A 22,747-nucleotide genomic window follows, 5' to 3' on the forward strand; every position below is an offset into this window, starting at 1 on the left:
TGAAGTCATTAAGCTTTCCTGTTAGCATGAGGCTCTAAATAAAAGGAGCAGACAAAGGAAGCTTTTAGTATTTTAAGTGTTAAATTACTATCCCCAAGGTACTGAAATCTGAGCCCTCAGGCTAAAAACTACCTGAATGTAAACAATAGGATCACATGACCTACCTGCTTAATCTAGACAATGAGAACAGCAGTCAAGCTTGGCACTCCACCTTTAACAAGGTCTTACTATATCTAGGCAATTCAGATCCCGTATCCCAGCTCAAAAAAAAAAAAAAAAATTCCTTAGTTACACCTGTTTGCTCACCCAGTATTTCTGACAGAATACTATGTAGAGAATTTTTGCAAAGTCTGCCAACTCGTCACACTCCCAAAACACATGTTCCAAGTTACCTTTTTCTTCCCCATCATACATCCAGGATTTGCAGTCTACTTGAGGAGAAATTGTCAGTTTGAGGTATAAAAATACCTATGCAGACACTTCCAAGTAAAAATCTTTTACACTTTTTTGCATACTTGGGAGCCATGCATATGTCCTACCATTGTTTCATTGTGAATTGATTATCTAATCTGTCTTACAAAACCTTTCTTACCTTCTCTGATTGAGTCCTATATTTATTGTGCAGTATTTTATATGCCTTACTAATTATCCTTTTTTAACAACAGCTTATATTCTACATGTAATTAAAAACTCAACGAGTGCAGGTCTTTCATTTAGGATTCCCCTATCCCTTTCTCTTTTTCTATACTCTATCAGTCTCTGATAGGGAAGGCAGTGTCTAGCCTGCAGTCCAAAAGTCTTGCTTCCCATTCAATCACCTTTCTCTGTCTAATTATTTGTTACCAATACCCTGATTCCTTTGCCAGCTTCTTCCAGTAAATTTCAACCCCCTCTTGTCTATTCTGTGTACCCATAATTGCAGTCATCCCTATCGTCAGAATCTCCTTTCTTCATTCCCATGTTGGCTAAGTTCTTAGTATACTTTCTGCTATTTTATGAATGTAATAGTTTGAATAACTGTTGTTCTCCTTAAAGATCTGCATCCAAAATCCCACTCTTTCCTTATTTCTTGAATTTCCCCGTTTCATCATCATCCCTTTCCACTTAGTTAGGCTTTCTGCTTGTGTTATATATAAGTGCCTTAACTGTGTAGCCTAAAATGTCTTTTCAAATTAGGTAATCTTAAACCTCCTTGTTCATTTGGGAGGATCATCTTATCTCACTTGACTCTTGCCCTCTGCCACTCACAGATAAAACCCTTCAGCTCTTTAGTAATTGCTATCCACAATTCTCTTCTGGTTAATAAAATTATGCCTGACCTATGTATCAAACTAAAGGGACTAAACACATTTTTACTGCTTGCATCTTGCTATCCATGTCCATAGGTAAGAGCTTCCAATTTCTCAGTTTTTGTATAATATTTTGTTTAGAATCCTTTTAAATCCATACTGTCACATACTTTATTTTATCATGACCCCATAAATACGGGTATTGCTGAACCAGTTTGTGTGGGTACATAGTTTACAGCTATAGCCTTTTATTTTATCTTCATTAATTTTTTATCCTGAAAAAAACTTGGAACTGTCTGAGAGTGTTCCACAACACTTAGATGTCCTTTTCTGGTTCCATCAGGTACAAAATAATATCTTCAAATAAAGCTAACTTTTCTTGAACACCATACCAATTATACCGTTGACATTTTGCGTTCCTTATTTTCTTTGCCAGTGGTCCTTAATGTAATACAGATAACAAAGGAGAAAGAGAACACCCCTGCCTGGTTTCTCTGTTCAGACCTAAGTTGTCAGAAAGGGACCGCATCCCCTTTGTTTTTTTGGTATTTTTTTATGCCAGGGTGCAAACTTTTATTTTGTTCCTGCCATTGTCCTTTCAGGGTGCAGCCTCCCTCTCTGTTGTCAAGAAAGCTCTGAATGTGTTGTAGCCCAGACTTGTCTTTTAGTCAGCTTAACTAGAGCTGCCTGACAGTTTAGGGATGTGGAAAGTGCCCTGGAAGTTTTTGAAGCTGGCCAGCTGTTGTATTCTTGGCAGGATTTAACCCATATAGCTTAGGCTACTGCAGCAGTGATCATTCGAAGATTTACTGTTATGGTAAGTTTACTTATACAACTGTACTTTCTTAATATAATTCAGTACGCTTTCCTTTTTATCTATACCTGTAAGGCCATTTACGTTTCAAGATAATATGGATAGTGTAGCCACTGTGATAAAAAGATAATTTCCCACTTGTTATTCTCCTTTTGGATGTGTAGTTTCAGCTTCTGTGTTGTATACAGACACTAATGCTTGGCAGGCAGATTTTTGTACAATTGTTTGTTCTCATCTTCATTTGAACCTGTGTCATGTTTTTTAAGACTTTTTGTTTTAACGAATACTTTAAAACAAACAAAAAAAACTAACTGCATTTTCAAAACACCCCATCCCCTATTATCTTAGACCACAGGCACAAAGCTATGTATATCTTCAAAAAATCAAGTTTAACCATCTTGATAGGATCCTATGATCAACAGCTGCATCCACAGGAATGACCTAACCTAAAATTAATTTAGCCATGCTAAAATGCATGCTACAGCCTGTGTTCCTGCTTATATTTTTTGCTGTCTGTTCTTATCTCTTTTGCCCTCACAGATGTGAAAAACAGCTTGTATGCTTTAGGAAGACATTAGCTTTTAACCCTAAGGAAAACAGTGCACTGGCTGTCTTTAAATAGAACTAAATTGTACAGTTCAGTTCTGTTAAATGCATTAAAATATTGAGACTATCTCTTATTTACTTACCATAATGTCAAACTTTATTTTTCTATAACTGCTGGCCATTGTACCTTTAAATTTTGCATTTCCCTCAGCAGAGTGCTCAGAACTCTTGAGCTTAATTGCTTACACATGCAGACAATTTATCTCTGTGAAAAGTACTCTACAATGAATCTTTGTAAATTTCATTCAGAACAGTAGGTACAGCTGCCTTCAGCAACAGATGTCTCGACTCCCACTGAACATTTGCTAATGGGAAAAAGACAAGCTGATATCTTTGCAGATGTATAGTGTTTTTCATGGCTTTCTTAATTTTGTTTTATTCTGTAAAGCCTGCTTACTTACAGAAAACACTTGTTTATACCTTAAGCCTAAGACATTTATGTAGACATTTGCCCTTGTAAAAGTAAGAGAAAACATCTCAGTTCTACACATAGCATAATCAGTTCATTTCTACACACCCCATCCCCACCTCAGCAGCCCAAGATCAGAGCATATCAACATTAAACTTGCTTTTGTCCAGCCTTTCTTCTCTTGTTATACTATAAAGTCTGTATTTCTTATAACTGTAAACAATACTGGTTTACTTTTATGTCTTTAACGCATACAACAGTCACTGAAAAGACTTCCCCTTCATTTAAAATACCCTTATAGATTCATAGGTGATGACCACAAGGACCTTTATAAGCCTAGTCATGCATCCCAAATCTCTGACTATTTCTGATACCCTTGATATGTGTAAGCATGGGCCTGGAAGATGAACAAATTTACAGGTTACCTGTTTGCATTAGAGACATAGGTGCCAAACCAGGGTTGAATTTCTGGTTTCCTATCCAGTTGTCCAAGTTGCACTTGAATTAGGTTAGGGAGGAACTCTGCTTCACATGGATGGGAAACCTGTTGCATAGATGGGGTAGTCTCTGGGATACATACCTGTCTCTCCAGCAGGTCCTATTTATATCACAGGCAAGGTTTAAGTCTTTAGAATGGGTAATTCTGGTACTGTTTGTTTTGTGGATATTCAGGAGGTCCATTAAAGTGGGGTCTGACAATGCCCTGTATGCCAGGTATAGATCTCCCCTCAAAAGCCTGTAGGAGACAGACTACAGTGATAGGGCCTTGAGGCAGTCTGCATAGGACATATTACTTATGCCCTGTATTCTTTTAATGAGGAACCTCTGTGGACATTCCAGTTGTTGTATATGCCTGGTTAGGTACATACCAAAGGAGGCATTGTACTCGATGATAGGTCTGATGAATGCCGAATATAGTGGAACAATGACTTCCTTGGAATTAGATGCCATATTTTTGTTTATAAGTTGCGCAACATAGAATGATTTCATCACCACTGTAGACATGTGATGATCAAAGGCTAGATTGCTATGTGTGTCCCAAAGTCCCTGACTACTGGGTCAACTCTAAGGGGTGTGTTGTCAATAATATAGTTACCAGGGATGGATGACTTCCCAAAGGATAGTATTATACATTTCTTGGCATTAAGTTTTAGCCTATGGCTCTGACACCAGTTATTTGTCTGTGTCAACCCCTCCTGGAGAACATTTTGTGTTAGTGTGAGATTCAAGGACAGCTCCTAATTTGCAGTCATCTACAAATTTAGTCAGCCAGAGACCACGGACATTGGTCTCGACTTCTGAGAAGTAAATGCCAAAAAGAAGTGGTCCAAGGACTGATCCCTGAGGGACTCCACTTGTGACTGGCCACTTTGTAGAGGTGGACTCCCCAGTTCTAACTTCCTAGGTCCTGTCTGTCAGACAGTTGACATACGGGTTTGTATCTAACCTCTTGAGTTTGTCAACAATGTCCAAATGGGTTATTGTGTCATATGCCTTGGCCAGGTCAAGGTAAATAGTATGAACGATTTTGCCCTCAGTAAATTAATCATGGAATATAGACTTCTGATCTCTGTGTATTAACTATGAACACCACTGTGGAACTGACAATAACTAGACAGTGACCAAAGGTGAGAATCAAACCCTGTGCCTTGCTTCTGTGAGGTAAGCACCTTAACATTTATGGCAACCGTTAATCCCCTTAACTACACCAAACTGCTTTACTATGTACAACATGCAGTTTATATCATGAAATGTCTTGTACAAATAATAATAATAATAAAAAAAATCTTTACTTGATTCCTTTTTTCAAGTTTTAGTGTCATTCTGACATTAGTGATATAAAGTGGGGTGTTTGCTTTACAGTACACCCTCAAGTTTAACAAAGTCAACAAAGATCAAGTATTCTTCTGACACTTTTTTTTCAAAGCCGTATTTCCCCAGATGTAATTGTTGCTTTATGGTGCCCATTTATTCACTTATTTTAGTGTTGCTGGTTTTGATCCAGTTCATCTCCATCTCCCAGTGACACACTCTGGCTCAAGTCCAATGTACTCCTGATTCTTGTCAAGTGTTGTGCTTTTTTCTGTCTCTCTCAAGCATTTTGCTTTAGAAATTGGAAAACGTTTCACTAACAGAGTCTCTCTGAACTTTACTGTCCAAAGAATGAGAAGCAGAGTCCCCTCCTGCTTGTTGCCTCGGTTTTTGTTGGATTAACTTTTTTATTTCCTTCTTAGCCTGTCCTGCATCAGAAATGCGTTTGATCCTTCAGGAAGAAATACTCTGAAGACAGCTGGATACAGCAGCTTGAATCTCACACGTCTGTGATTGCTGTAATTAATGTGGTTCTCTTCTACCTGGTCTGCAATGAATAATCATTCCACAAACACCCTGCTGTCTCCAATTTTTTAAATGTTGCCATTCTGACTTAGTTTTGTCAGGATTAACTCTTTCTGCTGGTATGGTTGCATCTTTATTAATAGAGGTATTATCTGATTTCAGTTGCCAGGTTTGGGGCATATACTCTGTGTGCCCTTTCAGTTAATAGATTCTGCTGTGGAATAACAGTCCAGTTGTTAATTTGTGCTTTCATAAAATTAATACAGTTTGTTCCTTCCCATTGCACTGGTACAGCAGACAATCTCAGGTTTTCTTTGCACGTGCTGTCTTCTAACTCTACTTATTTTTTGAAACAAGTCTTCTTGAGAATCCTCATACTCGGCCAGCTTTTTCTTGATTTCAACCTCTGGTTTTTGAAAGCTTCAGCTTTTTGTGGTTTTATCAGTTCCTCTAAATAGCTAGTTAAAGCTTCCTCTAGTTTTCCAGCCTTTTGTTATATGAGTTGATATAATCCTTCATTGTTTCATTTATTTTAATCACATCTGAGTACATGTGACTTATTTTTTTCTCTAAATTACTGGAAACCATTTCTTGAACTAAAGCTGAAGCTTGAATTCCTTTTTTCTGAACAGCTGCAGATTCCTGCCCAGACGGTGTTTTCTCTTCATCTTTTCCAAATTTCTTGTTTGCTGGCAGAAAGATAGTGCACCTACTAGCCAGTAATTTAGAAGCACTCCTTTTCTCAGTTTCTGTTTTCACACTTGGAGAGCTGAAGTTAAGCTGTTGATTAATGTGCAGCCATTTTGTAAGTCCCGATGTTTAATTACCTTAACCCATCTTTTTTAAGTCAAATCTAGCATATTCACATAATCAAAGTCTGTGTCCCTACAATGCCTGCCTGTGTTCTTGTTTATCTTAAGAAAACATTAACAGAAGTATAGCTGGTTCAACCAGCACCCTACCTCTTCAGCTCACAAGAGGAAAAAAAAGCACTTTATTGTAATAAGCCATTCACAACATTGTAAGCAACCGGCTTATTATAGTTAGATCTACACCCCATCCAGCTATTCCATTAAAGAGCAAAAAATAAATAAATTAAATAAAACCACTCCTTCTACTCGTACACCAACCAGAAGCTCCAATGCCCCTTCCCCCTGCACCAGCCATTCTAGTCCCTTTTCTGTGCCACACCCCAACCATCCTTCAACATATTTGATTAAAAAAAATAGCTTATTTTATTCTGTAGCAAACAATTTGCTACAAATGTAGCAAGCAGGTACTACAGTTTATGCCACTCCGGCCTGCATGGAGTGCTATGGCACTTGAGTTTTAGTTTAAAAAAAATCATTTTTTTAAACTGTAGCAAACTGCTTGCTATGAATGGGTCCTAAGTTTATACCCTGCCTACGTGGAGCGCTTCATTGCTCAGGTGTTAGTTAAAAAAAGAAAAAAAGATTTTTTTAAAACTTTTAAATTCCTTTATGAAAGGGTGTCTTTGAAAGCTAAGCCATTCTTCATGTTCAAAGTTTCTCAACTGTGTTTCTTGACCAGTCTGTTAAGCTTTCTGTCAAAATGAAGTCAGCATCATATTCATATGTAAGCATCCACCGCACTAAGGCAGATTATTAATTCAAGAAAACAAATAATCCTTTTATTCCCTTTCAAGAGAAAAACAGCAGCACTACTTTCAACAAAAAGTAAATAGAAAGTGATCAATTCACTATGTCACTGTATTATTTTTTTTGTTATAAGTGCAGCAAACTTATGCCAAGTGTTGTTAGAGTACATTCTGATAGAATAGTAGCTACATCAGCAGTACATTTCAGAACTGCATCTGCACAAAGTATCTTGGAAAAGCAACATGTATTACCAAACACTTCAAGAGCCCAGTTTAGAGACTGGATAGGTTTTGGAATATGTAATTACTGCCATTCTAGAAACAATGAAGTACCACTTGGGATTCTACCCAAGCATTATGGTTTATTGTTGCATTGACCCATCTGGAAGAAGATGATAGAATTTTGTAAGGTACTTTCATGAGCAGTAAGGGGAGTGACTACAGACCCTGGGAATTATCGCCCCATTAGCCTGACAAGTCTGATGTGTAAGGCTATGGAGCGCATCATCATGGACCTAATTAACAAGAATATAGGGAGTCTCCAAACTCTAGATCCCACGCAATTTGGTTTGGTAAAAGGTAGATCGTACCTGCTCAACCTGGTTGACTTCTTTGAGTCAGTCACCAGAGCTGTGGATGAGGGCAAGGTAGTTAATACAGCCTACCTTGATCTGGCCAAGGCCTTTGATACCATTCCCCACTCAGGAATTATTGATAAACTCACCAAACTAGGCATCAACCCCTGTATCCCTAGGTAGGTTGCAAATTCGCTCACAGATAGAACCCACAGTGTGAAAGTAGTGGACTCCAAGTCAGACTGCCGACCAGTCACGAGTGGAGTCCCACAGGGATCAGTCCTGGGTCCTCTCCTGTTTGGCATATACTTTTCAAAAGTCCAGACCAACACGCAGGGACACTGGCTGACCATGTTCGCAGACTACTGCAAGCTGGGAGCCATTATTAACTCCTGAAGTGATGTAGACGTCTTACAGAAAGGCCTCACTGAGACCAATGACTGGTGTCGAAACCATGGCTTTAAGCTTAATGCCAAAAAATGCATTGTCATCCCCTTTGGGAAAAACTCAGTTCCCACTAATTACCACATCAATGGGAGCCCACTGAACACTGAAGGCATTACAAGAGATCTGGGGACACAGGTTGACAGCAACCCCTCCTTCAACCACCCCATTGCCACTGTGGTCAGAAAGTCCTTCCATGTGGCACATCTCATTACCAAGGGTTTTGGATCCAGGAAGAAAGAGGTTGTCATCATCTCTCTGTACTCTTCCATCATTAGGCCAATCCTCGAGTATAATGCCCCATTTGGCACTCTTGCAGCAGCTGGAAAGGCCACAAAAATACCTCACAAAGAGGATCCTAGGCCTTAAACACATGTCCTACATGGACAGACTCAGAAAAACCTCCAGCTATTCTCTGTCTCCTATCGCTTACTAAGATGCAATCTCTGCTTGACTTACAAAGCCCGTGTCTGACCCATCTCTGTTAGAAATGCTGGATCTAAAGAAATCCCAATCCCTCCTCACCACATGCTCCAGAGCCTCATTACCACAATCAACAGAACATGCTGGAGTGACATAACCCAGAGACTGCCCATGCTGTGGAATAGACTTCCCATACATGTCAAGCAGAGCACCTTACTGGCCCTCTTCAAGAGAAATCTTGATGAGTGGATGGGAAATAGAAAGTTCACCCCGGGGATCACTCCAGTGGCTCTACTTGATAGAGGCACTGGGAACTAATGTGAGGCAGCATGATGCCAGGGCACTTCTATGGGCTAGACTTGTAAAGGCTCCTGGGCCATAAGCCTACTACACACCTATGAAAGAGAGGTAATTTTAACAGTGAAACTTTCTTATCTCCTTTCCCTTTGTTATTTTTTTTTTTATAATTATTTTATATTTTATGTTTCACAGTATTAATACAGCTGTACACGCTAGTGTTCTGATTTGTTTTTGCATGTTATATTATTTGACTCAGCACTGAGTATTTTGGTACGACAAACACATTTTCCCCTGAATGCCTTTCAGTCTCAAGTAACCAAAGAGAGCATGTGCCAACAGGGTTTCATGTTAGCAGGTACATGACCCTTGTTACTGTTCATAGAGAAAAGGGCCAGCTTTGGAAACCAACTAAACCAAGGGGGATCAGAAGGAAGAAAGATAAAGCCTAATGTTAAGGTGATCTTTCTTGTTGTGGTAAGTATCACGCATAACTGTACTTTCTTTTACCTTTGCTAGCTTTTATAGTTGGAAGTGTGCTTTAAGTGCTTTGGTAAAATGTTACTGTTTTTACTCTTTTAGTCTGCTTTTCCTTAGATTAGTTTTGAATTTCTTCTAACATTCACGAAGAGCTTTAGTTGGTGTACTAGCTCTGTTTTCCTTTACGTGGGCACTGACATTGACCAGAGTATGGTATGTAGTGCATTATGTTTTATAGCTAGACTCTCCATAATGCTCAGGTTCAAGACTTGAGACTACAGCCATGTGCTCTGAGGGATGTCTAACAGCCAAAGAGATAAGGCCAGGAGACTGAAATTTGCCTTTTGCTAATTCCTGTCTTGTACCACTAATTCTGATGTTTGAACATTTATTGTTTTGGTGAAAATTCACACACAACGGCACTTTCTGTATAGCATCACTCCATAACAATGTTGAACAAATTGCAGACTCAAGTAACCTTGGATGATATTATCAGGGAGTCTGTGCCTTGTAAAGTTCAGTTTCTTAGCTATATCCCCAGATATAGGCATTGAATCCTGTAACATACAATGTATGAATAATTCTTAGATGAGTTTGGAATGTGATATTTCTGACTGAACTACTAGCAACATTATTTTTTTCTTTTGTTTTTGTTGAAAGGTGGAATTACAGTGTCTGTAGTAGCATTCTTCTTCACAATTAAATTCCTGTGTGAGCTCGCTGCCCGTGTTGTCAGCTTTCTCCAGAATGAGGACCGGGACCGTAGAGGAGAGCGTACCATTTATGATTATGTTAGAGGGAACTATCTTGACCCTAGGTCATGCAGGATTTCATGGGATTGGAAAGATCCTCATGAAGTGGGGCACACAATGACCTTTCGAGTCCATGTAAGTAAAACAAACCACACAGTGAGGTTGGATATTTTTTTGTAAGAAGTATATCATAGATTGTTAGAGGTAATAGATCTTGCGAACCTGTAATAATTAGTTTGATCATTTGATGGAATTACTTGGCAATTCTTTCAACAGTTGCTTAACTCCTTAACAGCTTGGCATTTTCAAAAGGTATGTCCCGTTTTTTGACTGTTTTTGCTCTTTGTATTTAAAAGCCTGTCTCTTCAAGATTGACATTTTGGGGAATCTTACACCTGGCTTTGTGGTGCAAAGGGATATAGCCATAGCTATAACTATAATCTTGATGACCTGAGTTCGATTAGCAGCCCAGGCACTGGTGTAGTGAAGAGGCACAGCTCTCCTAATTTCCCTGGGGTGGGGGTGAAGAATACTGGTACTTTGGAGCACCATGGGTGGCGCAATTTCCTTGGCGGAGACCAGGGAAACCACCACTCTAACTTGGGAGGGAGGAGCAAAAGGAACCCCCCCCTTGTGGAAGTGAGGGGATGCCCTGCACTGTTACTCCATTGCATACCCCTCCCCGAGGCCTTGCTAAGTGTGAGCAGGGGATGTGGCTGCAGCATACAAAAACTCAAACCACCACAATGACTGTGTAAATGATTGTCTCTCCTTGTCAAATCTAACCCTACTGATGAGAAATGAGTAGGCCACTTCATTAGGAAGGGGTTAATGATGGGCAGACAGCAGAGGCAAAAAATAGACTAGGCTCTCTGTCTAAGGCAAAGGAGGAGCTGCTTTTTGAATTTTAATAAAAAAAAAAATAAGTTATTTAATGTATTTGTATGCCTCATATACATTGGGCGTGATTCCAAAAGACTTGCTCTCAGTGTAAGTGACCACTTACACTGAGGGCAGGCATAGAGCAGGTCTTTTTGGAATCTGGTTAACAGAGTAAGCCTGTTATCCGTAGGCCTTACTCCAAAGTAAGTCATTTACACTGAAAACCTGCCTTTCGGAACCAGGGCGGACATGCACTGAGAACATTTCTTTTGAAATGTTGCCCAGGGTCTTTTTAAGTCAGTAATTCCATCAGCATCGTGTATATTTATGTTTTTGATAGCTTTTTTTTTTTCTTTTTAAGAAATCAAAACAAATTGCATTTTTATTTGACTCTTTTGTAAAACTTGTACCCTGTCAATTTGCAAAGGCCATTGTGGTCTGAATTCCACCATAACTTCAAATGAAAGTATCTCTCTACAGGATATTATACAATCTTCAGAACAAGACTCCTCGGTAATCCCACAGTAATTTGGTTTTAAATTGCGTAATAGCTCTTGGAAAAAACAAAGGAATGTCACATATGAGCGTGCCTGTCAGAGTATATAAAATGTGCTCTTTTTATAGCATGTAAAAATAACAAAACAATTACTTTTCCTAAAAAGAAGTATTATTTTTGGTTATCATTTCATAAAAATACACAAATTATACAATTCAGATACGTACTAATTTTGTCATACATTTACTTTGTGAAACGATTGGTGAAAAGAACACTTAAATAGCTGTATAAGATGTCTGCAGTACCTAGCAATAAACGATAGTGTCTCTTTAACCATAAAAAGAAATATAACAAATGCCTTCAGATAATATATCTTTACCCTTGGGTACAAAATGCAGTTAGCTTTTGGTTTCAGTTGTGAGAAGGTATGCCCAACTTTATCTTCTTGCAACAAGTTTACTGCACACAAGTCTAAAGTAAGGCGGGGGTCTTAAGATCTGTGGAAAAAAAAAACAAATCTATATTCAGTATTCAGGAGAAACAAATGGGATTTTTACTTCTGGAGTAATGCTAGTGCATTAAAGAAGTATTTTAGTCCAATATTGTACTTTGGCGCTGCGGTAGTGTTGTCGCTTCACAGCAAGACGTCGTCCTGTTCGATTCTCAGCTAGAGCGTCTTCTGTGTAGAGGCATGCATGAATGGGTGTGCCTTCGTTGAAGGTTGTGCATCAGGGCTGGTAACTCTGCATGTAAAAATCCACTACCAAACATTAGCGGACCAGAGTTCCGCTGTGGCGACCCCTAACCAGGATAAGCCGAAAGACACAACAACATTGTACTTTGCATACTGAGCCAAAATTTAGCACAGCCCCCCCCTCCCAAAAAAGAAAGCAAACAACAAAAAACAAATATAATGTAAAATGTCAAACTTCCAGTAAATATGGATGAGTTAAAGCCTCTTTGCCCTGTATTTGGAAGGCTGTATCCTAGTTCCCCCTTTAAGATTTAATTATGAAGCTTTCATGTGATACCAACAGGGTGTACAGCTGCAAAATTTGCATAAGACTGCAATTCTAGCCTTTCAGCTCCAAGTGAAGCATACCTCTAAATTTGACTCCACAGCTTTAGCTATGTGAAAGCATGGCATTGTAGCCACATCATGTTACAACTGTAAAAGAAACCTATTTCTTGGGGTGAAGTATGCAGGGTCTTTACTTCTCATCTGAGACAACTCAGTCAAGACGTATTCTACACATTTACTGTGTTTTTAAAATGGTACACCCATTCTGAACTGTCTATATTGCAAAATATTAAAATGAGGCATGTAAGTATAATGATGTTAGTGCCTGTCTGCAGAAATCCTTATCTCAGTCTCCCTTTGAGAGTTATTTGTGAAACTTTCAGAGAGTAACAGCCAGATGATCGGTTACAAAAATCAGTTAAGACTCCTGTTCTACCCTCGGGGATTTCATTGCAGCACTTTGTAAATTTTGATCCCACACATCAAATGATAAAATATTTGCCATGTTATTTATGGTGTATTACTAGTAAAAAAGAACATGTATAATGCAAAATATCAGACTGTAGCAACAGAGACATATGTGCTGAAGTCTGTGATGCCTGTCTATGAAAGGCACTACCTCAGAAAACATTTACAAATTTCATTCTGAAACCTTAAGATAGTAACTACAGAGTGATCAGCTGCAAAATGCTCTTTACGCTCCTATTCTGTCCTCAGGAATGTCAGTGCAGCTCTGAGCTGAATTTGAGACTGCCAGCCTAGCAAAGTTATCACAATGTTTTGCAAGCGAAAAATATTTTTCTGATGAAATATGTAGGTTTGTCCTCTGATACAAAGAAAATTAACTATGCATATATTCTGGTCATTAGTTTTAACTGCCCTTTTGTGTAGAGGTCAAATAGCCCTTGAGTGGAAACCAAGTATAATGCCAGACTGTGAAAACAAAAGTCCTCTGAAATGCTGGATTTTATTAACTTGTATATACGAAACCATATGTCGGTTCCCCAAAGTCAGTTTGCAGTAAAAAATGGAATTCTTATAGGATACTTGGTTACAAAGCATACTCAAGAATGTCTTTCTGTCTTCAAGGACTTTCCTTGATTGATGAAATAAAGCTATTCTTTGATTATGGTCCAATGTGGACTTAGTGTGAATATATGTAGGACATGATTTCCTCTTGTCCTTAGTAGCAGTGGTCACATAACCACCAGGTGGATACTGGGCATTTTGCTTGACTTTGACACCAAAAGCCTGTGGAATTCTGTATATGTTAGGTGTATACAAGTGATTTTTATGTCAGTTCACCTAAGCCAGTTTACTGTACAAAATCTATGACTTTTAATAAGGTAGTTGGGTCACACACATACACACACACACACACACACACACACACACACACACACACACACACACACACACACACACACACACACACACGCATACTCTATCTCTCTCTCTCTGTCCTACTGTGGAAAATGCTCCTTTTGAGATGGACACCGTCTTTGACCCTGAAATCATCTTGTAAATGTACTGACAGTAAATCACCTTCAATACACCCAAAGTTAAGTGCTTTTGTCCCCTTCAGTATCTGGGTTTGAAGTTTTGATGGTGATTTAATTAAATTGATGTTCTGTACATTTTAACCCATGTTGGTTCTTCTGTTTTAAGTGGTTTTACTAAGGGAATTTACCGTCATTTGTTTATTGGTGGAATTTGGACACACTTTCCTTTGGATTGTGGGGTTTTGTAAATATAATGGCCATGTTGCTGTTTGGCAGATGCTGTCCCCCAACAAACTGTAACAGTAACCATGTAGAAGTGATTCTGTAACTGCGGTTTGCTTTAATACATCACTCATCCCCTAAATGTTATACTCTTATTCTGAATACGTCTGATGTGTCATTGAAAAGAAATTTAAAAGCTTTACTACCACATTAACGTACATCAGCCATATCATTTTTTTCAACAGTTATTGTGTAATGACCCTGTGGTTTTCCTTATTGCAAGCCTCCATACTTACTGCAAAAAGACATCCACCTTCTGTGTGCACCTCTGATGTTTGGTTGTGAGGAAAAAAAAACAATAACCATGATATTTTATTTCACCCAGTTATTGTTGGACATTTATACATGCCCCAAAACTAGCTGTATCAGTGATTGTTTTGCATGAAGCACGTAATTACACTTTGCATTCATATACAGCTTGACCCCCCCCCCCAAAAGAAAAAAAAAACAAGATACAAGATATCCACCTTCTGTGGACATTTCCAGTGTGCGAGTATTAAAAGTATGAAAGGTATAATGGCTGAAGTAATGAAGTTCAAGTTATTGTTCATAGGGAATTAGGCTGCATTTATGCAAGTCAGATCACATAACCGCCTTGTGTTTTCACCCATACTCTTCGGGTCTATATTATGTAAACGAAGCATTAAAATGTCGACTTACCTTTGATCGACCCTTATTTCTCGAAACTGCACAACATCGAATCCTCAAATCATCAGTTTCTTTCCAAGGGAAAGAAATCAGTAGCCCAAACACACACACCGCATTACAACAAACACTATTAAAGTGGGGAGCTTTGCCCCTCCACACCCCCCTAACTAAATATACTAATTCTGAGATCTCACTACAGTCAAGAAAAGGGCAGATTTAAAGGAATGGCCAACCGATTTCTTTCCCTTGGAAAGAAATCGATGATTTGGCTGTTCGATATTGTGCAGCTTCAAGAAATAGGGGTCGATCAAACAATCAGAGGTGAGTCGACATTTTAATGCTTCGTTTATATAATAGACCCTACTCTTCCTTCCTACCTGCCCCCAAAAGGTAGCCACCTTCTGTGTATTTCCCTAATGTTAGGTTGTGATGATTGTGAAAAAAAAGACCGTAGTGATGACCTTCAACTTTTAGTTCTCAGACACTAAAAAACAACTTTAAAGAAGAAGAGTAATGTTCAACATTTGCTATTCTCTTATGTTTTCAGGAATTTTTTTAGCCATTTTGGGGCTCATTGTTGAGTCTTGACATTTTAGTAGGAGCCATATTGTGTGTGCTTGTGCAGTAGGGTCTATATTACCATGTCGACAGAGCTATTCATCAAACGCCCTTACATCAACGCATATATACCGAAATACCTAAATGTCGAACAGCCACAAAAGCATTTTTTTCCCAGGGAAAATGTAAGGCCGGAGTGCTCTCCGCAGCTTTGAACCAGGTTTCAGTGACTGTACAAATGTTAGCATGTTCCAGGGTGAGGAATGGTTGCAATGAATGCAGTTTCATGTTAAGACTCCTAGTGTTTAGCAGCGTGACCTTTAAATTAAGTTTAGAAGAATTTTTCACATTGGTAATTGTGTCCTCATGTCTTTGCCTAAAAAAAGGCACTGTGAAGGAGGCAAGAGCTTTTGCCAGAAGCCTGAAGCCCAGGTGAGACGGATGAAGGCCATCTCTGACAAAGCATCGTGGTCTGTCAATCGTGTCCTTCCAGGCTGTCAGGTACTGATCCCCTTCGAATGACACCATAAAGTAAGCCAATTGTTAAAGTCAGTCATTTTCTGTTCGCATTAAGACATCATTTTGGGTGATGGTAGGATGCTCAAAAAACAACAAAAGACCACCAAGATAAAGGAATGGCACTTAAACAAAAAACAGTATCCAAATAAACAAAGTTCCAGTTCACCAAGGCTGTAGGTTATTTATTTTATTTATTTAACATTTGTTTACCGGGAAAGTCTAACTGGCCACAGGTCCTTTTTCAGCAGAGGCCTGAGGAGAAAAGCTCCATGAGTAACAGTAAATTTTCATGCACACATTACAATAATCAAAAAAGTATAAAGTAAACAAAATGTAGTATACGTAAGAACATACAAATTTGTTACATCTTGACAACAAAACCTACGCTTTGAACATAGCTAGTACTATTTGTGGGTATGACTTATGTAAAGATATAATGTTAAGACAGGTCGGTAGGAACAAAGGATTAAACACCGGGGGAGAATTTGGATATATTTTGGTATACTGTGATGTATCAGAGCACTCATGAGGGGGTTAGTACAGGAACATATCCACTTATTTTTTAGATAAGCTTTAAGTGAATGCTTAAAGTGGTTAGTGGATGAGATTGAGAGAATGGAGTTAGGAAGGGAGTTCCATATAAGAGATATATAGTTGGAAAATAAAGTTCTCCTGCAGTGTTGTTGACCTTGGAGACAGTGAGTAAGTTCTTATTGTTAGAGTGAAGTGATCTGCTGAAACTATAAGGAAGGATGAGATTTTGTAGTGCAGGGGTTTTAGCTGGTTGTGTTACAGTTTTTTTGAGTTAGAGTTGTTTGTGAAGAATGATGTTGGGAAGCTCATGCCAGTCTAGTATCCTTAAAGGTGTACAGTGATGTGTTCTATATGGGCAGCCAGATGCAAACTTAGCAATTTTATTATGACGTGCTTCTAGCTTAGATAAGTCAATTTTCCTTAGATTAGTTAAAATTGGAGAGGCATATAGTAAAGTGGAGAGCAGATGGGTTTGTGCTAATGTAATTTTGGCCATTGTGGTTAGGAACCTTTTGTGCCTATGTAGACTTCCAAGTTTCTTATGGACTTTTTTATAGTTAGGGAGACATGCAAGTCAAATTTTAGGTTATTGTCTATTTCCACTCCAACAAGCTTTGTATGTGTTGTCAGGGAGATCACAGTATTGTCTTTGGCTATTATGTTAAATGGTGGGCATGTGATAGACATCTTGTTAGGTTGGAAAAGTAATAATTTAGTTTTGTTTGGGTTCAAGATTAGATGGGCATTGGCTAACCATGTTTCTACAGAAGTGAAAGATTCCTGTGTTTGAGAATGAAGAGCTGATAGAGAAGTGGTAGCACAGATAAGTGTTGAACCATCTGCAGACTGTATTATAGAACCATGTGGTGTAGGTGTGTGTAGATTATTAGTCACAGATAAGTGTTGAATCATCTGCGTACTGTATTATAGCGCCATGTGGAGTAGCTGTGTGTAGATTATTAGTCACAGATAAGTGTTGAACCATCTGCAGACTGTATTATAGAACCATGTGGAGTAGCTGTGTGTAGGTTATTAGTCACAGATAAGTGTTGAATCATCTGCAGACTGTATTATAGAACCATGTGGAGTAGGTGTGTGTAGATTATTAGTCATAGATAAGTGTTGAACCATCTGCATACTGTATTGTAGCGCCATGTGGAGTAGCTGTGTGTAGGTTATTAGCCACAGGTAAGTGTTGAATCATCTGCATACAGTATTATAGAACCATGTGGATTACGTGTGTGTAGATTATTAGTCACAGATAAGTGTTGAATCATCTGCGTACTGTATTATAGCGCCATGTGGAGTAGCTGTGTGTAGATTATTAGTCACAGATAAGTGTTAAATCATCTGCAGACTGTATTATAGAGCCATGTGGAGTAGCTGAGTGTAGATTATTAGTCACAGATAAGTGTTGAATCATCTGCATACTGTTATAGAACCATGTGGAGTAGGTGTGTGTAGATTATTAGTCACAGATAAGTGTTGAATCATCTGCATACTGTATTATAGAACCATGTGGAGAAGCTGTGTGTAGATTATTAGTCACAGATACGTGTTGGATCATCTGCAGACTGTTAAAGAACCATGTGGAGTAGGTGTGTAGATTATTAGTCACAGATAAGTGTTGAATCATCTGCAGACTGTATTATAGAACCATGTGGAGAAGGTGTGCGTAGATTATTAGTCACAGATAAGTGTTGAATCATCTGCGTACTGTATTATAGAACCATGTGGAGTAGCTGTGTGTAGATTATTAGTCACAGATAAGTGTTGAATCATCTGCGTACTGTATTATAGAACATTGTGGAGTAGCTGTGTGTAGATTATTAGTCACAGATAAGTGTTGAATCATCTGCAGACTGTATTAAAGAACCATGTGGAGTAGGTGTGTGTAGATTATTAGTCACAGATAAGTGTTAAATCATCTGCATACTGTATTATAAAACCATGTGGAGTAGGTGTGTGTAGATTATTAGTCACAGATAAGTGTTGAATCATCTGCATACTGTAGTATAGAACCATGTGGAGTAGGTGTGTGTAGATTATTAGTCACAGATAAGTGTTGAATCATCTGTAGACTGTATTATAAAACCATGTGGAGTAGGTTTGTGTAGATTATTAGTCACAGATAAGTGTTGGATCATCTGCAGACTGTATTATAGAACCATGTGGAGTAGGTGTGTGTAGATTATTAGTCACAGATAAGTGTTGAATCATCTGCATACTGTATTGTAGAACCATGTGGAGTAGTTGTGTATAGATTATTAGTCACTGATAATTGTTGAATCATCTGCATACTGTATTATAGAACCATGTGGAGTAGGTGTGTGTAGATTATTAGTCACAGGTAAGTGTTGTATCATCTGAAGACTGTATTATAGAACCATGTGGAGTAGGTGTGTGTAAATTATTAGTCACAGGTAAGTGTTGTATCATCCGAAGACTGTATTATAGAACCATGTAGAGTAGCTGTGTGTAGATTACTAGTCAGAGATAAGTGTTGAATCATCTGCAGACTGTATTATAGAACCATGTGGAGTAGCTGTGTGTGGATTATTAGTCACAGATAAGTGTTGAATCATCTGCAGACTGTATTATAGAACCATGTGGAGTAGGTGTGTATAGATTATTAGTCACAGATAAGTGTTGGATCATCTGCAGACTGTATTATAGAACCATGTGGAGTAGGTGTGTGTAGATTATTAGTCACAGATAAGTGTTGAATCATCTGCGCACTGTATTATAGAACCATGTGGAGTAGGTGTGTGTAGATTATTAGTCACAGATAAGTGTTGAACCATCTGCAGACTGTATTATAGAACCTTGTGGAGTAGGTGTGTGTAGGTTATTAGTAAAGAGGAGAAAATTAGAGTTATTAAATTTATTCAACTTAAATGTAAAAAATAAAAACACGCAAGAGCTTTCACGATGCAATGTATTGCTTCATCAGACAGTCACATTAAAAAGAACCATCTATGTACCAATAGCACTGTGACATCATTTCCTGTTGTAAGAAGCATGCAAAAAAAATTTGAACAACAGTAAAAAAATTACATCACATGATAACAAAGTACTTACAAAACACCAAAATACAAAACTTTAAAATATTCATATAAAAATATATATAAACAGACATTTTAATGTGGGAGTGGGCGTGCCTTTAACATAGGCTTCAGGGAAACAACCTCATGTAGTCCTGGAAATTTATCTGCTTGGTGTGATAAAATCCAGGCTTGTTCTCTTGGCTCTGTCTTGTTCTTAGGATCCCCGCCCCTAATATCCATTCCAACTACCTCCAGTGCCAGAAACTTAAACTTATGGGAGTTCTCTTCAGCCACCACATGGTGTGCTAATGCATATGTTCTTCATTCCACATTGCTGCAGTCCTAACTATTGGGTAGTCCGCTGTCCAGTCGGCCCGAATACCAAAGTATATGGCTGACGTCGGTCAGGGCGCATTAGACTGACGTCAGTACGTCAGGGTACTAATGCGCATGACCGACGTCATATCCTCAGTCTTTTTTGCCGCATGGTCCGATGCAGAAGCAGTTTTGCGAGTGCAGGTTGGCGTTCTGAAAGTTTCTGAAGTCAGAGTTTCAGACCGAATCAAAGTTGGCTAAGTACCCCGTTGGGGAATATTTTGTTTTTTTCTTGCCTCAGTATTTAACCGGATGTCAGAAAAAGTGAATAACTGTATTTCTTGTGGGAAACAGATACCTCATAGGGATTACCATACTTTGTGTATACCTTGTTTAGGGCCTGAGCACGACGTTGTTGGATGCCGCTCTTGTGCTAGGTTTAACAAACGCACTATTAAGAGAAGGTTAGACTGTGCCAGGTTAGTTTTGGGAAGCGTTGTAATTATAAAATGCCGCCGGATGCTCCGCCCGCTTCGGCCAAAAGCGCAAGGACAAAGCAGCAAAGCCTAGAGTGGAAGAACCGACAGTCCCGGACGTCGGTTCTTTGGAAGGCTCAGTGGAGCCGGAGGTTCTGCCAGGAGTTTCTTTGGAGTCTCAGGAGAGACTTTACTGTTACAGGATGTGTCCTCTCAGGAAGTAGGCCAGGCTGAAGGGGCTTCTCAGGTGGCTGTTCTTCCCTCTCTTCCTAAGGTGATTAGGGCCTCCCCTTCTGTTTCCAAGGCTTCTTTAAGAGGCAGGCCTAGTTTAGCTTCAGTGGGGGTTTCTCCTAGTGTTTCAGGGTCTTTGCCTAAGAAGCATATGCTTAAAATGGCAGAGGATTTGATTACTATGATTAGAGGTTCTATGCCCCCTCCTGATAAGAGGCCTAGGGTGGAACCTGAGTTTGAGAGTTTTGAGCACTGTTCGGAGGCTTCTGAGTCTTCGGCTGAAGACTTGCAGGAGTATCCTCCTTATTCTGATTCTGATGTGGATGATTCTACTCCTTCAGCTTCGCCTCCTGAGGATTTTTCATTTTCAGAGACTCTGCATTCCATGAGGGAGCATTTTAAATGGGAAGGTCAAGATTTCTCTGATTCCAGGAAGAGGCTTAGGGAATTCTTGTTTTACCCCAGCATAGGCCTTTAGCTATACCTCCTGTTCTGAATGTGGTAGAAGATGTTTTGCAGAGGCTTCCTGAATCCTGATTCTTTGCCTCCTGCCCCAGTTAAACCGGATAGGTACTATAGGGTGCCTGAAGCCCATAAGTATCTTTTAAGAGTCCTAGGGCAGACCCGAAACTGTCTCTCAGGGGCCTAAAGGTGTGAAGGCTTCTGTTGTTAAAAATCCTGTTCCTCCTGATAAAGAGGCAAGGGCTTTGGATAGATGGGGAAAGAAAGTGTATACTTCTTCCACTTTAGCCATGAGGGCGTTGAATTGTCAGTTTCACATGTTAAAATATCAGAATTATCTCCTTTCACAATTGAAGTCTAAGGTGGATGCTCTGGCTGAAGGTATTGAGTGTAAAGAGTTGCAGGATTTAGTTCATGTGTCTGAACAGGTGGGTAAGCATTCCTTGCAGTGTGGTTTTGATGCTGTGCAGGCCTCCTCGAGGGTGGCTGCCACTGGTTCTGTTCTTCGTAGGCACGCCTGGTTGAGGGATCAGAATTTAGCTGAGCATGTTAAGACAAGGATTTTGGATGCTCCTTTACAGTCTGATGTGTTGTTTGGTTCGCCTGTGGAAGCAGTTTTAAAGAAAATGGAGGACAAGGCTAAGTCTATGCAAACTGTTAAGGATTGTTTGCAGGTGCAGCCTCCAAGTTTAGTAGAAATTGGCCTACTAAGGGATGGACATATCCTGCTTATGATTCCCAGTCTAGGGGTAGGTCTAGACGTGGTAGGGGCAGAGCTCAAGGTTCTTTTAGGCCTAGAACAGGGAGTTCACCTGCTCGGACTTCTGGTGAGGGCAGGGTCAGTCCTTTCGTAAACAGACCCAATGACCTGCCTTTTCAGCTGCCAGTACATTCTCGCCTGGCAGCACCTTTGGGAGGAAGGCTGTCTCTTTTCAAAGAAAATTGGGATTTAATTACCCAAGACAAATGGGTTCTGGATATCATTCACCACGGTTACAGGTTTTATTTCCATACCTTGCCTCCTTTCAAAGGCATGCCAGACATTCCTCCTCTACAAAGAAAAGAGGCTCACAAGCAAATTTCTCTGTTGCTCCAAATAGGGGCCATTCAGCCAGTTCCTGTGCCAGAAAGGGGCCTAGGATTTTATTCTCGCCTGTTCCTAGTACCAAAGAAGGGGAACACGTGGAGACCAATTTTGGATTTATCTATCCTCAACACTTATCTGGACATTCCCAAGTTCAAAATGTTGACGTTACAACAGCTTTTACCTCTACTGGGCAAAGATCACTGGATGGTAACTTTAGATCTCAAGGAAGCTTACCTTCATGTGCCTATCAGACTAAGTTGCAGGAAGTATCTGCGTTTCGAGCTGGAAATTCTCATTATCAGTTCTCTGCATTGCCCTTTGGCTTATCTACTGCCCAGAGTATTCACAAAGGTTCTGGCTCCAGTGATAGCTTATTTCAGACTAAAAGGAATTCAAATCTATCCTTACTTGGACGACTGCCTGATTCTGGCTCAAGAAAAGGAAGACCTTTACAGCATTTGGAATATGTGATAGCAGTGCTAAGATGCCTAGGGTATTCTGTGAACGAAATAAAGTCCAGTCTAGTACCCTCTCAAGACATGTGCTTTCTGGGTGTGAGACTGAATACAGCAGCCCAGATGGCCTTTTTAACCCCGGACAAACAACAGAATCTTTCCAGTTACTTCCATCACCTATCTCTTCA

The 22,747-nt window shown here is 39.4% G+C and overlaps 1 protein-coding gene across 2 annotated transcripts in view; it reads left to right on the forward strand.

Annotated features, from left to right (window-relative positions):
* AREL1 (apoptosis resistant E3 ubiquitin protein ligase 1) overlaps positions 1 to 22,747 on the forward strand; it is a 1,112,453-nt gene that overhangs the window by 385,603 nt on the left and 704,103 nt on the right. For both annotated transcript variants that reach the window (XM_044074621.1, XM_044074622.1), the window contains exon 6: positions 9,953 to 10,179. In XM_044074621.1, the coding sequence (XP_043930556.1) occupies positions 9,953 to 10,179 (227 nt within the window). The remainder of the gene's footprint in view (positions 1 to 9,952; positions 10,180 to 22,747) is intronic.

This window comes from Protopterus annectens, chromosome 6.part0 (assembly GCF_019279795.1).
Source record: "Protopterus annectens isolate FY-2018-M chromosome 6.part0, PAN1.0, whole genome shotgun sequence".
NCBI classification, from domain to species: Eukaryota; Metazoa; Chordata; order Ceratodontiformes; family Protopteridae; genus Protopterus; species Protopterus annectens.